The sequence below is a fragment of the Fukomys damarensis genome, unplaced genomic scaffold (genome assembly GCF_012274545.1).
Source record: "Fukomys damarensis isolate Sample0158 unplaced genomic scaffold, DMR_v1.0_HiC HiC_scaffold_13, whole genome shotgun sequence".
Taxonomy (NCBI): Eukaryota; Metazoa; Chordata; class Mammalia; order Rodentia; family Bathyergidae; genus Fukomys; species Fukomys damarensis.
Window position 1 is genome coordinate 35,730,457 of NW_022900925.1, and position 14,123 is coordinate 35,744,579.

A 14,123-nucleotide genomic window follows, 5' to 3' on the forward strand; every position below is an offset into this window, starting at 1 on the left:
CAGGGGTCCCACCCACACCCTGACTCTGCACTCCTGGCTGCCCCGGCCTGGCCCTGCCACTGCCCCTCCGCCCACCGGGGACATCACCAAGTCCCAGGCTGAGGGCATCTGGCTCTGGGGTGGCACCCACCCCAGCCACCTTCCTCGCGTGAGACAGATCTGTCCTGTGTGGCCCAGAAGTCACCCCTTTGGGAGACAAGCAGTGCCCCGTACAACACTCCCACCTCACACCCTTCACCTGAGTGGCAGCCCCTGCCATGCGGTTCTTTCCCAGACACCGTCACCGTCCACAGGCCTGGTGCCAAGCCTCGGACACCCTCTGCCCGACCACAGGAGGAAAGAGAACACCCTACTGCATTTCAAGAAAAGCTGTGGCCAGGCGTGGTGGTGCACAACTGTGATCCTAGCACTCAGGAGGCTGAGGCAGGAGGATCACCCTAAGCTTGAGGCTCGCCTAGAACTACATAGTGAGACCCTGTCTCAGAAAAGCAACCACATACACACACACGCCCCCATGGCTGAGGTGTGGGGGGAGGTATTGTGACCCTTGTTTCAGAGATCACTATCGAGGCTCAGAAGCCCCGTGACACCCCAAGCCACGGGAGCGACACAGTCCGGCTCGACCTGTCATCTACTAGGGTTGTGATGGCCACACAGCCCTCGGTGGGCGGAGGACGGTCAGTACTGGGACAGCACTGACCACTGTACCACAGTGCCCCGCACCCACCGGCTCCCTGTTTTTCTGCTGCTCCCCCTGCAGGGCACAGGTCTCCCCAAGTCCCCCAGTCATCTGTTCCTCAGCCTCCTCACTGAGTTTTGAGAAAGGATCTCCCTAACTCCCTAAGCTGCCCAGGCTAGGCTGAAACTCACAACCCTCCTGCCTCAGCCTCCCAGGGTGCTGGGGAGACAGGCGTGCACCACTCTGCCTGTTTTAGGGTTCTCTCTTTTTTTTTTTTTTTTTTTTTTTTGGTACGGGGGATCAAACTCAGGACCTTGCATTTGTCAGGCAGATGAGGCACCACTGAGCTACCCCCCATCCCCCCTCTTCACTTTTTTTTTTTTTTGAGACAGGGTCTCACTATGTAGTTGAGGCTGACCTGGAACTCACCATGGAGCCCAGGCTGGTTTTGAATTCACAGGGATCCTCCTGCCTCTGCCTCCCGAGTGCTGGGATTATAGGCGTGCACTACCACACCCGGTGCGCATGGGTCTGAGGCTGCAGGGACTGATGGGACTCCAGGACTCACCCTGTTCTCCCAGGCAGATGAGGGCGGGTTGAGGGGCTGCAGGGAGCAGGTGTGGACAGCAGGCAGCCCTCACACCCAGGTGCCCAGGCAGGGAAAACAGCTAGGAGCTGGCACTGGGAGATGCAGAGAGGGAAGGGGCAGAGTGATATCTGCTTCTTGCCTCAGAGGGGCTGTGGCAAGGTGGGGCTTGGAATGGAAAAGTTTAGGAACCCAATTTAAAAAAAAAAAAAGAACCTTCCAGCCTGGTGTGATAGCACAGGCCTGTCATCCCAGCACTGAAGAGGCTGAGGCAGGAGGATCTCCATGAGTTTGGGCCAGCATGGGCTCCATAGTAATTTAGGGCCAGCCTGGACTACATATTGAAACCTCGTCTCGAAAAACAAGCAAATAAAAATATTAAAAATTAAAAAGAATCTTCCAGATATTGGCTTTAATTAACAAGGAAGGACTCCGAGGTTTAGGGGACCCAGGGGTTCCACATCTGGGCTGTCCTCGGATTCAACTTTTTTCTGCCGGGCCCACAGGGACAGGGAGGTGCAACCTGGGCTTCTGGTGGGAAGTGGGAGCTGTCCTAGAAGACTTCACTCCCCCAGCCTACAGAGGCCACGCTCTCCCGGGGAGATGCGGGAAGGTGCCATCAGGGGCCACAGGGAACATCGGCAGGGACCCAGAGCCGGCCCCCACCCTCACCCCCTTGTCGCCCTCCGCTCAGCCCAGCAAATCGGGAGGCGGCGGGCGCCCCCCAGTGGCTGACCGCGGATAGAGGCGCAGGTGGCCACCCGGGAGGACAGTTACTTGCTCCACGGATTCTAAATTCCACCTTTATTTATGGGCCAGATTTATTTTTATCCCGCACTGCGTTCTTTTACATGCGATCACTGTCACTCCTCAGGAGAACGAAGATCCCCCCAGCTCGGCCCACCGTCTGCTAAGCTGCCAGGCCGTCCCTACCTGGCATCCTTCCCCCGGATGTCACCAGCCCCTCTGTCCTCTGGCTGCCGCTGGCTGGGTGATGTTCACACAGGACATCATTTTCAGAGGAGGGAACAGAGAGCAGCGGTGGGGGAGAAGGCCGGCGTGAGACAAAGGGGACAAAGTGTTGGGAGACCCCGGCGACTGGGGAGCCCCTACGGGCCACCTCGCCCATCTGCTGTCCCTGGTGCCCGAGAGGCCAGACAAGGTCCCTCCCGGGGAGACCAACAGTCAGTCGAGGACCCCGACTACAGGGGCGTCAGCTCAGGAGCCCCGGGCCTGGGCAGGGCAAGGACAGTGCGATCGCTGGAGGGCAGAGGACCCCACAGTGCCTGGTACGCACACGCACACACACGCACACGCACGCACACGCACAGCTCCTCCGACCCCTCCGCAGCCACAGCAGGAGCCCGAGACGCTGTCACCCTGGTTGTGCAGCCCAGGGGTCAGAGGTCACCTAGGGGCCCGCCCACTCGAGCCTGGCAGGCGTTCCGGGAGCCGTGCCCCAGCCCTTGCCCAGTGAGGGACTCGGGTGCCTGGCTTCGTGCCTCTCACCGGGCCACCTGTGTGTGGGTGCTTTGAGCAGAGGCCCATCTGTGTGTTTTCTAAAACCAGCTTTTCCGCCTCACACCGCAGCAACCCAAGTCATTTTCCGGGCAATTGCCTTTCTGTAAACATTCCTGTGTAATAGCCCCCCAAATTGCTAATGCCCGGAGCCCTGTTGAGTCTCCCTGTCACTTGGACAAGGGACTCTGAGCCTGGCGGGGTGCAGACTGGAGGGAGGAGGAAGCTCTAGACCAAGGTTAGAGGGAGTCTGAGCCCAGCTCCCACCCAGGGGCCCCCAGACTGCACCCCAAGACTCTCCACCTTCTGGTTGCACCATGCCTTGGGTGCCAAGCCACCTCGGGGGAGCCCTCCTGGGCTGGGAGATGGGGTGGGGAAGGGCCAAACACATGGGGAGAGGGGCTGCACAACAGGGGGGCTCCTGGTGTCCAGAGATGCAGGCCCAGGGAACACAGGGCAAGGCCAGGAAAGCTGGCATCACCAGGTCCGCAAGGAGGACCAGCCCCCCGGGGCTAAGAAGGAAGACAGGAGAGGAAGAGGCTGGCAGAGCCCACTGCCTGGGCACCAGGTGCCAGGGAAGCTAAGCAAGGCCAGGGGGCATCAGGAGACCCCTGGGCCGGTGACAGCCCAGACCCTTCTCCACGGCCAGAGCTGGTCCTCAGAGCCACCATGGGCAGTGGCACAGGGGTCACCATGTGGACCCCTTCAGGGGGGTGGCCTGAGGCCCTGGGCCGGCTGGGGAGGGGGTGACAACAGGGCCCAGGAGGGAGCAGGGGAGGATGCGGGCACTGCCGCTCACCGCTTCAGCAGGCAGAAAAGCACACCAATTTGCACAGATTTAAAACCCACCGAAGGCCACTTAGCGGGTAAATGAGTTGGAATCTAAGGAAAGGGCCTCACAGGGGTGGGGGCTCACCTGCCCAGAGGAGGGGCGGGCGGCAGGTGCTTCCCAAGGAACTGGGCCAGTCCCGTCCCCTCCTGCAGCCTGGGGGGGCTCCCTGATGGCATGGGGACCGATCCACCCAGAAGGATGGGACTAGAGGGGGTGTGGAGACCTCAAAACCACCTCCAGAGGGGGAAGGGGCTGGGGGCAAAGATGCCAGGCCTGGCCTCAGTGCCCTCTCTGGCTGGTGCCACCTCGGCTCCCCACGCTGTGTGCCACCGGCTGCTGTCACTTGTCGTGGCCCCGGAGGGCGAGGCCACCTCAACTCCTGTCCCTTAGCGGGGAAGAGGAAAGAGACATCGCCAGACCTTGCCCCTGCCACCCTGCCGGTGCCCAAAACCCCTGCTCCAGCCAGAGCTGGGTCTGTGAGAGCTGGAGGGGAGCCAGAAGCGAGACCCAGGTGTCCCAGCCCTGGGAACAGGGTTTTTTCCATCCTGCTGTGGTGCCTCTCAGAAAGCAGCTGTCAGGGGCCCTCTGCAGGCCCCGGCAGACACCACATGACAATGACACACCTGCGGGGTCAGGCGCAGGGCACTCCGCTGTCCCTGGCCCAGCCCAGCACGCAGAAGCTGGGATCCCAGCAGGATGACCCGACCCTCTCTTTCCAAAACAGCCAAGTCAGAATCTGAGACACAGCCCTCCCTCTCCTCCCCCACGCCAGTCCGCCCACACACAGCCTGGGAGCTGTAACAGCACCAAAAATCAGTGAATCTGAGGGTGGGCAAGCTCTGCTCAAACCCTGCTCTGCCAACTGATGAGTTAGGTGACCTTGAGGAGGTCAGGGGCCTCTGGGAGCCTCTGTCAGCTCGTTTGTTTAAAAAACAAAAACAAAAACTCCTCTCAAACAGGTGTTCAGGTTGTACACTGCACAAAGGCATCAGGGCTGAGGAGGTGAGGACCCCAGTTCCCGCCTGAGCAGCTGTTGGTGTTGTGACTGCTGTCAGGCTGTATCATTCCTCATGGTGGGCTTTGGCATTCAGCTCCCCAGGAAGACACCTAACTGGCTTCCCTGGCAAAGAGCAGGTGGAGAAGCGAGTCTGAAGCCGGAACTGGCAAAGCTGGGAACAGCCCTGCGTGTGCCCACTCGGTGCCCTGTTCTCGCGCGGGCTCTGTCCTGCCGACTCCTTCTCCAAGGAGCCAGGAGCCTGGGGAGGGCGGAGCTCGCGAGGGCGGGGAGGCTGCCTGGGCACCTGCCCCCTGGGGGCTCAGTGTGGGAGCACAGGGGCCTCCTTTGCACCCTGAAAGCTGGGTCCGGCAGGGGCACGGCCAGGGCGGGGCCGCCGGTCCTCACAGGAGACTCCAGGCTGCAGGAACAGGGGAGGGGCCTCAGACCAGTCACCCTGGGTCACCAGGGAAGCCGTGTGGGTGTCCATACAGTATTCATCAAGGGCAGTATGCATCGAGGGCCAAGCATGGTGGTGCACACCCATGATCCCGGCACTTGGGAGGCTGAGGCAGGAAGGCTGCAGTAAGTTCAAGGCCAGCCTGGGTACACAGCAAGACCCTGTCTCAAAAAAACCAAAATACTGGGCAGAAGACCAGGCTGTGCCCAGACCCTCTCGGGCCCTCCTGGGAGGCCCGGTCCTCCTGGGTCCAGCCTCATTCCATCCCCACGACCCCAGCATGGAGACAGTGCCAATAGCCCCCAGTGACCGGACTCCTACACAAGTGTGGTGGCCCAGCTCCTCCTGCACCCTCAGCCACCCACCTATGCTGGCCCAGTCCCACAGACTGGGTCAGTGCAGCTCCAGCTCAGGCTGAAAGGCAGGGGCACCCAGTTCACCCCTTCAGCACCCAGCCACACCTCCCATGGGGCACCTCCCCCTCGCACCTGGCCAAGGGCAGCGTTTCTGGGCTGGGGCCTATCACTAGGACCAAAGCTTAAGCAATTCTGTGATGTCACTGCGGCCACTCTGCCACGGGACCTGGGCTACACCTGCACAGGTGCGCAGTCCCTCCCCGGGCACCACCCCTGGAGGGGGCAAAGGGGGCCCCCAGCTTGGCTGCAGGGCTTGTGGCCCTCACCTGGGGTAACCGCTCAGGGTCAGTGTCCCTGGGCTGTGGAAGACAGGGGGGGAGGCGGAGAGACGCACTGGGCAGGCTCTGCCCGGGCTCCCTCATGGTCAACGGTCACCATGGCTCCCCAAGGCCTTGCACCCCAAGCCACTTGACACTGCGGTCGCCTTGCTCTGGGTATTGCTGGAGGAGGGAAACTGAGGCTCAGGAAGGGGAAGCCTTTTGCGGTCAGGTGGACAAAGGGAGGGGACTGATCTCAACTGTGGGGGTTCTCGGCCAGATCCCATTCTCTCCCCACACCCTGTGGCCCCCAGACAGATGCAGATTCTGCCACCAGGTCCCTCCCAGCCCGGCAGAGGCTCCTGGGCTAGGGCAGGAAGTGGGGGCAGCAGTCTTGGAGAAGCTCCAAGAGCTCCCTTCCATGCCTGGCAGGTACAAAGCCTCCCTTGTCCCCAGGCTGTGTGGAGGTGAAACTGCAGGGTCTCCCTGTCCACCCATGCCAGCCAGCTGGGGCTTGGATACCTCCAGGAACGGGAAGCTCACTACCTGTATAGCCCAATGCTCTCAGGTCCCTTCCTCAACGGGCGCCACAGCCAGAGACCGGTGGGAGGCCCCAGAGCCCCTCTCCTGCCCTCGGGTTGTAGGCTGCTCTGCTTGGCCCTGCCCCCCTCCACCGCTCCCTCCGCCCCTCCCGCGCTGCTCCCGCGGTGTCTGCACCCCCATCCCGTGCTTGCGCAGAGGCTAATTCTGGCGACTCATCAGACAGTAATTACGGGGGACGAGCACGCTGTCATCTCTGCAGCTCGGCACCTGTCACCACGCCGCGAGGGGACCGGAAGCGGAGGGGGAGGGGTGTGGCGGGACAGGGGTGCCCAGTCCCTTCCCGCCTCCCCACAGGCGAGGAATGCAGGACATCGGATGGCCACAGCCACACAAGGCTCCACGTCACCCAGTGATGGCAGGGGCCGCGGGTCACCTGTAGACAGGTGACCAGAGAGCAGGCAGAAGGGCGCAGCACGACAAAGCCCACATCTCACCTCGGCCATGTCCCGTCAGTGGCACCTTGGACAAGTCGTTCTACCTCTCCAGACTTCAGCTCCCCCAGTGGCAAATCAAAGACAATTCTGGTACCACGTGTGGCAGATGTGTAATCATGTAGTCGATCAACAAACAACCAGTACACACTTAAGCCAGGGTCGGCAAGGCTAGATGTTGAGGTCAACAAAACACAGGGGAACCAGGAACGCGCTGTGGCCACATGGCGATCAGGTTAGGTTTGGCTAGTGGTGTTTTGTGCCTTCAAATTTCAGTAGCAGAAACAGGAGGTGGTAAAGGGAGGTGGCAACGTGGCCACGCACAGTGAGGCCACCCGTGTCTGCTGACCTCCGTCCTGCACACAGTTGGCGGGTGCCAACTGCTGAGTGACTGCACAACTGCACATATGCCAGGCGCTGTTCTGGGACCACAGAGCAAAGGCACAGAGAAGCAAAGGCCAGGTCTCCTGGGGCTGTGGGCCCCCCCGCCTGGCCACCAGAGGTCAGCTCCGGAGGGGGAGCGGGTTTGGGCGAAGAAGGCGTCCCCCGCGGACCACGGAGGAGACCAGGGGTCCAGACAGAGGCAGAAACTACTCCACCCACAGCACAAGGCAGGTGCTGGACTGATGGCAGCGCTGGGGTTGGGGTGCACTGCTTACCCCCTTAGGTCTCTCCACCGGCTCCCCAGTGGAGGTGGCAGCAGCCTTCAGCCCAGGGGCCTTGGTGAGCAGGAAATGAACTGCACGCGTGGCCATACACACGCGACACACGCTGATCACCTGCACTTTCTCAGTTACTGGTGACAGGTTTTCTGGCACCGCTACGCTACCCGTTGCATCCTTCTTCCCTGCTCCAAGCTACAGAGGGAACATGGTGGCTTCTACCTGAAACCAGCACCCCAGGGAGCGCACATCTGTGATCCCAGCACTGAGAGGCTGAGGCAGGAGGATCGCCTGCCGGAGCTACACAGTGACTTCAAGGCCAGCCTGACAGAGTGAGAGCCTATCTCAACCCCCATCCTCCCAGCAAAAGTAAATCTTGGGAGGTACTGAGCTCCCCATCGTTGGAGATAATCTAGAAAAGGCTGAATGAGAGACAACATCCCCACTCTAGGCCTGGGCCACCCCACCCTGCTGTTTTGTGGAGAGGGGGCGACTACCAGGGACAGGGGATAAAGGGTTAGGGACTCCTGTGGCTCTGCCTTACTCCTGTGGCAGCAGGAGAGGACAGGGAGGAGGGATCCATTGCTCTTCTAGGAAAACAGTAATTTTAATTAAGAGGCAGACAAATGAGTGTTCTGTACATTGTCTCAGAGCAAAGCTATTAAAAAGCCATCAGGAGGCCAGGCGAGGTGGCGCAGGCCTGTAATCCTAGAGCTTGGGAGGCTGAGGCAGGAGGATCGCCACAAATTCCAGGCCAGCCCAGACACACAGTGAGACCCTGTCTCAAAAAACAAAGAAAGTTATCACAGTGACAGCATTGGGCACAGTGGCAGAGCCTCCCACCTGGGTTGGGATGGAGGCTGGAGCCTGACCCCAAGACAGGGCTCCCCAGGCCTGACTGGTGGAGGTGGGCAGTGCCACCAGCCCCTAGTGCAGCCTGCCCAAGCCCGAGGACAGGGTGGGTGCCAGACCAGCGCCCTGCCTTTTCTGTTCTCGCCAGCCTGCCGGTGTGTGTGTGGAGGGGTCCCTGTCTCTCTGCAGGCCGGAACGATGTGGTTTCTGGGGGGACGGGGCTCGTCCAAGGTCTCACGGGGCCTGGAATGCCACTATCTCCTGAGTTCGGTGTCCAGCCCTGGCCAAGCCCAGCCTCCGCCCACGCCCACGCCCGCTGGGCTCCTGGTCGCCCTCTGACTTGGCCTCTGAAATAACCTGACAATGAGCCCAGCGTCATTACCCGGCCCAGGCACTGCTGCCGGGTGGGGTCACCGCAAGGGTGCCGTGAGGCCGGGGCACACATGACAGCGACAGGGCTCACAGAGGAGCTGCTGGGGCGCCAGCAGACACTGTCACCTCCTCCGGGGGACAGGGCCCCACAGTCAGCTGCCAGGCCCCAGGTAGAGGTGTCGGGGCTGCTCAGCCGGGCCCCTGAACCCTTGCTGCTCAAGCCCAGAGGGCGGGTCCCTGGCTGGGCCACCGCAGTCCCCTCCTGGGTGGGGGCTGACCCAGAGGACAGTCAGTGGGTCTTTCGTGAATCCCCGTGTAAGCGACCTCGGCTCACAGGCTTGCTCTAACCTACACACCAAGCCTGCACGGGGCTGGAGGTGGCCATCCCCACGCATCCCCTAGCTCTGGCCAGCACAGGAACACAGCGTCCTCCGCCCAAGCCACCAGCCCCTCCGCAGGGGACCCCTGCCTCCTGCCCTGTCCCAGCCCCGGACCACAAAGGGGCTTTGCAGCACGGGCACACACCAAGCACATGTACACACACACACATGCTCACGCGTGCACAACGTTTTCTGTCAGGCAAGGTGCCCCCCCAGGGTCGGGGGAGGGGCTCTGACTGGGGGGAGGCGCCTCCCTGCCCCGCTTACTAACCTGGAGACTTTAAACAGAGGGAGCACAGTCCTGCAGGCTTCCCTCCCGCCGCTCGCTGGAGCCCTGGGTGAGGGACAGGAAAGGAGGAAAGTCGTGAATGAACGCCCGAGGACAGGCGGGGCCAGGAGGAGGGCGCTGGACAGAGGGGGCGGGGCCCCAGAGGGGGCGGGAGAAGGACAGAGCCTAGGAGCTGTCCCTTGGGGTCATCAGGGTCTCAGGGGGTACAGGATAGAGACTGGGTATTGGAGGAGTGGGAACGGAGGGGCGGACAGCAGCGGGAGACAGGACAGGACAGACAGCAGGACAACATGGAAAATGCGCTTCCCAGAGCTGGGACAGGACAGTCAGCGAGGTGGGCCTGGTTCTCCTCCCAGAAACCACCAGCGCACACCATTCCTGGGGTGCCCATCTCTGCCCCCACCCAGTGTCACCCATCCTGAAAAGCAAGGGGCTCGGAGCCAGGGGGACCTGCCATCCACCACTGCTGTGCTGCCATCCCTGTCCCCAGGACGCCCCCCACCTGCCCCGTCACCCTTGCCCTGCCTGCACTGGAGGGAACACGGGCATCAGGCATGGAGGGCACCGGGTGCTCACACACACGCGCGCTCGCCTGCTCCCACTGGCCCGGCAGGGCGCCCGCAGCCAGCCATCGGGCCCATCTTTTGGAACAGTCCCTTCCAGCCAGCTCCGCCTCTCGGCCCTGCCCTGATCAGGCAGGCGGGTGGCATTAAGACCCCTTCCTGGGACTGTGGCCTGGGCATCCTGGGCACAGCCTCCCTTGCTGGCGTAGGCCCATCCATATCCACAGCACGTCCGGCGGAGACTCTGCCAACCTCGTTTCCAATTTTCCCACTGATTACCCAAGGCGCGGACATCCCAGGGAGAAACAGCTGGCATCCCCAGATGTTGGGATACTGAGCAGGGAAGAAATCACGGATGGTCACTAATGGATCTGGCCCCAGGGGGCTCCTGGACAGGGCCACGGGGCCAGGTGGATGGGGGGCAGGAGCTGGGAGGCCTGGCTTCCTTCCTACCCAGGTGTCCCATCCCTCTGCCAAGGAAGGCAGGCCCCGTCCATGACCCAGCCGGACGAGAGGGGGCAGAGCCAGACAAGCACATGACTGGGCCTTGAAAGTCACAAAGCAGCCGGATTCTGCCTCACCTCCTCATGGATCGGCAGCCGTCCTAGGAAGAATCCACCACTAACACGCTCAGGTCACAGGGCTTGATTGCAACTCGCCTCAGACCACAGGTGCACAGGGATGGCAGGGCTGGGATTCGACCCTGATCTGCCCGACCCCAGCGCCTGAGCTCCTGGCCCACTGGTAAACTCCTTCCCAACCCTCCTGCCAGCTCTGTGCTCCGGGAAGTTCTGCTTGAAGTCTAACCTCTTCCCACTGCAAGTTCCAGCATAAACTGTCTCCCAAGGCCAATGCAATTGGCTAGGAGGACAAAATTTTCTTCAGTGTCTGTCTCAGTCTAGGCACGGAACCAGACTATTATTATTAATAGTGGGGGGGATGAGAAAGGGTCTCATTATTAGTTCAGGCTGGCCTTGAACTCAAAAGCGATCCTCCTGCCTCAGCCTCCCAAGTGCTGGGATTACAGGTGTGTGGCACCACGCCCAGGGAAGGTGGATGATTCTAACCCTAGGCTGCTGGATGAGCCAGAGAGGGGAAGAGCTAAACTTCATACCTAAATGACTTCTAGCTTTCCCCAGCCCCTTCCTGTCTGCCCTGCCTGTGACAGAGGGAGGGTCTGTATCCCTCCTAAGAGCCCTTGCTTCCCCAGGGCCCTCGCTTTCCAATTCTAAGTCACTAGGGACAGGCATGGGGGACTTCTCAGCCAATCTGGCCGGTGCTGGAACTGTGTGGGCGGGGATGGCCCGGGAGAGGAGCAGAGAGCCTGGCTGCACGGAGGTATGGGGGAGCTGAGATGCATCCTTAGTCCCTCCCCAGTGAGGCAGCTGCTGGCTTCTGGGAGGATGCCAGGGACGCCCCCACTGCGTCTGGGGGACCACGAGACACGGCCCTCCCCTGCCTCCTGCCCTGGGTACACATACCTCTTTGGGGCTCTTGGAGGGAAGGGTCCTGGGCAGGGACCCCTCTGCGGTAACAGGGTCCGGGAGCCCCTGCGAGTACAGGTCTGGGGTCTCCAGTGTGCCCTGTGGCTGGGATGTAAAGAAGCCAGCGCACTGGGGTGAGGATGCCCCAGAGGTGGGGGTGGAAGGATGGTCCAGCCCAACTCCTCTCCAGGGTCTAGTCGCTCCGTTCCGGGACATGCAGGCAGCCAGGTGACCCGGCTGCCCGTGCCAGGAACCGGGAAGGAGGAGTTGGGGAGCTGAGCCGCCAGGACAGGCCGTATGGAGGAAAACACGGACTGGATTTCCATCCCTGGGTGGAATGGAGTGTGACAAAGGTAGCTTTGCTGGGGTGGGAGAAGAGTTTCCGATTTAGGTGGTAGCGGGGTCCTCCAGCTGCTCCCAAATCCATCCTCTAGGCTGCAGGGTGGATTTGGACAAGGTGCACCTCCGAGGTAGGAGGCGCCATTTGTATGATACAAACAAGTGCACGCAGGCTCAGTAGTCCTTTGGCCCAAATCTCCCATTTCTGGTTTAGCCAAAACTGGGAAACATTCTTGCTGACCGTCATGTGCCAGCAGAGATATCGCAGGAGAGAGGACACAGGTGGAGCCGCGGCAACTAGAAGGGAGCTTCAAGAAGCCTAGTCCCACCCTGTACTTCACCAAGCATGGGGCAGACCAGAGAGGGCGGAGGAAGGCCAGTGCCACCCAGCAGCACCCTGACACGGCTCCAAGCTCTTCACACGGAGCTTTGCCGTGGGGAACGGAAGAGGAGCTTCCCCGCTCCGCCCTCACCCCTGCAACAGCCACGGTCCTGAGGGTGCCCAGTGGTCAAAGGGAAGCCGCCCCCGGGTATGGCACGAGCCCCCTTCCTAGCGCTGAGCTTCCAGTCCCCACCAATGTCCAGTCCTGCTGCCTCAGCTCCTAAACTGTCCTGCACAGACGCGGGGAGCGGGACAGGAGCGGGTTTCCAGCCTCCGGACCCGCTGTGTGCCCTCTCACAGAGGAGGAGGAAGAGGGGGTGGGGGAGGATCCCAGGGTAATGGGGTCCACAGGTGGAGTGAGGGAGAGAGAGCTCTTCTCGGAGTGGCCCCTCGGCCCCTCATCCTATGCCAAACCCTAAAATCATGGGGTCTTTGGATTCCCAGACATCTGCCTGTCCCCCCACCCTGCCGTATGTTTATGGGGTGTGTGTATGTGTCAGACCCTGGGCGGGCGCTCTGGCTGCTCTTCCATCTGATTTCCATCAGAAGCCCATCTGCCACTGGGGTGTCCCCCCAAGAGTCTAAGCTCCTCGCTCTCGCTGTACTTCCTCTGATCCTGTCTTCTCAGGGGTGGAGGGCAGTCTGGGCCATCTTCAGAATCTTGTCACAACCCAGTGGGCCAGGGTCATCTCCAGGCTATCAACCTTTACCCCAACCTGGCCCTGTGGGGACAGGTGACTGGGCCGAAAGGAGTTACTCCACATAGTCCAGGCTGGCCTTGAACTCTGGAACTCACCTCCAGAGTGCTGGGATCACAGGCGTGCACCACCTCTGCGGCAGGAACACAGGGCACGGCAAGGCCATCACTGCCTCCCCAGCCGGTCCAGGTCCTGGGGCCACACCCACCTCCCCGAGGTACACTGGCCTCCACTTCCAGCTCCAGCCAATGGGCAAGGGCAGTGGGCACGGTGGGTGGGCCCAGGCTGGTGTGGGTGGTGCTCTCCCCCTTCTAGCAGGCACTATTAATATATGCAAAGCACATGCAAATCACCCAGAAGAGAGACACAACACGGCCCACGCCCCTCGCTGCACAGGTGAGGAACGGCTAGAGGTCACAGACGCTGGGCCCCGAGGAAGCAGCGGGAGTCTCCCACCCGAACACTGCTCTGCTGCCATGGTCCTGGCTTTCATCTGGGGACCCGGGTTCACAACAGGGCAGAGGTGGGCCAAGGCCTGGCTGGAGCCCCCAGGCTTCCTAGATCCCCGGCCCCACCTCAGACAGAGCCTGGGGGGCTGGAGGGGAACAGGGTGCAGGGAGCAGCAACATCTGGGGGCAGAGGGGCCAAGGCTGAGCCTCTGGGCAGGAAAAAGCGCTGGAAGTGGACAGAAGCAGTCACCCAAGTGTCTGGGCAGGGGAGGAAGAGCCAATGTCAGGGCAAGATGCCACATGCATGCTTGCGGGCGCGCACGCACACACACACACGCACAGACTTGTGAGCAAACGCAGCCCTGAGTGCTCTGCAGCCCCTTCGGCCTGGACTCTGACAACTATGGCACCTGACAGCCCATAATAGTCAGCCTGTTCTCCTCTCCCTGGGGGGCTGCGGCTGTGGCCGCTCCCTTCTACCTTCACCACCTTGCAGACGGTCTTAGAAAGCAGGCTGAGGCCCCAGAAAGGGAGGGAGAGGGCAGCCAGAGGGAGAAGGGGGGACAGGAGGACAGAGAGGGGGCATGGGCCAGGGGAGAGGGGCACAAATGAGGGGCAGAGCTGGAGACGGCGAGGGGCAGGGAGAGAGGAGACCACCAGGGACAGCTGGCAGAGATGGGGGTGGATGTGTGAGGTAGACAGAGCCTGGGGGTGCGCTGGGACCCCAGGGACACTGGAGGACAGTGCTAGGGACCGGGCATGGGGTGCAGGAGCTCTGACGGTGAGGTCCCTAGGCTGCCTGGCAGGACAGGGGACAATGCCCCTGCCCTCTGCCCACCTCCCTCACAAGAGCCCTGCTGCCAAGAAACAGCCCGCT

The 14,123-nt window shown here is 61.6% G+C and overlaps 1 protein-coding gene across 2 annotated transcripts in view; it reads right to left on the bottom strand.

Moving 5' to 3' along the window:
- Nucleotides 1–1,514: 1,514 nt before the first annotated feature.
- The window catches only part of LOC104859461, a 19,023-nt gene continuing 6,414 nt past the window's right edge, over nt 1,515–14,123 (bottom strand). The window contains exons 1-3 of one of the 2 annotated variants that reach the window (XM_010620077.2): nt 11,376–11,978; nt 9,314–9,376; nt 1,515–2,252 (exon numbers count right to left, since the gene is read on the bottom strand). In XM_010620077.2, coding sequence (XP_010618379.1) covers nt 2,195–2,252; nt 9,314–9,376; nt 11,376–11,920 — 666 coding nt within the window. In that variant the 5' untranslated portion in view covers nt 11,921–11,978 and the 3' untranslated portion in view covers nt 1,515–2,194. Of the gene's footprint in view, nt 2,253–9,313; nt 9,377–11,375; nt 11,979–14,123 lie in introns of those variants that run through there. The other variant, XR_779387.2, reaches the window with a different exon arrangement.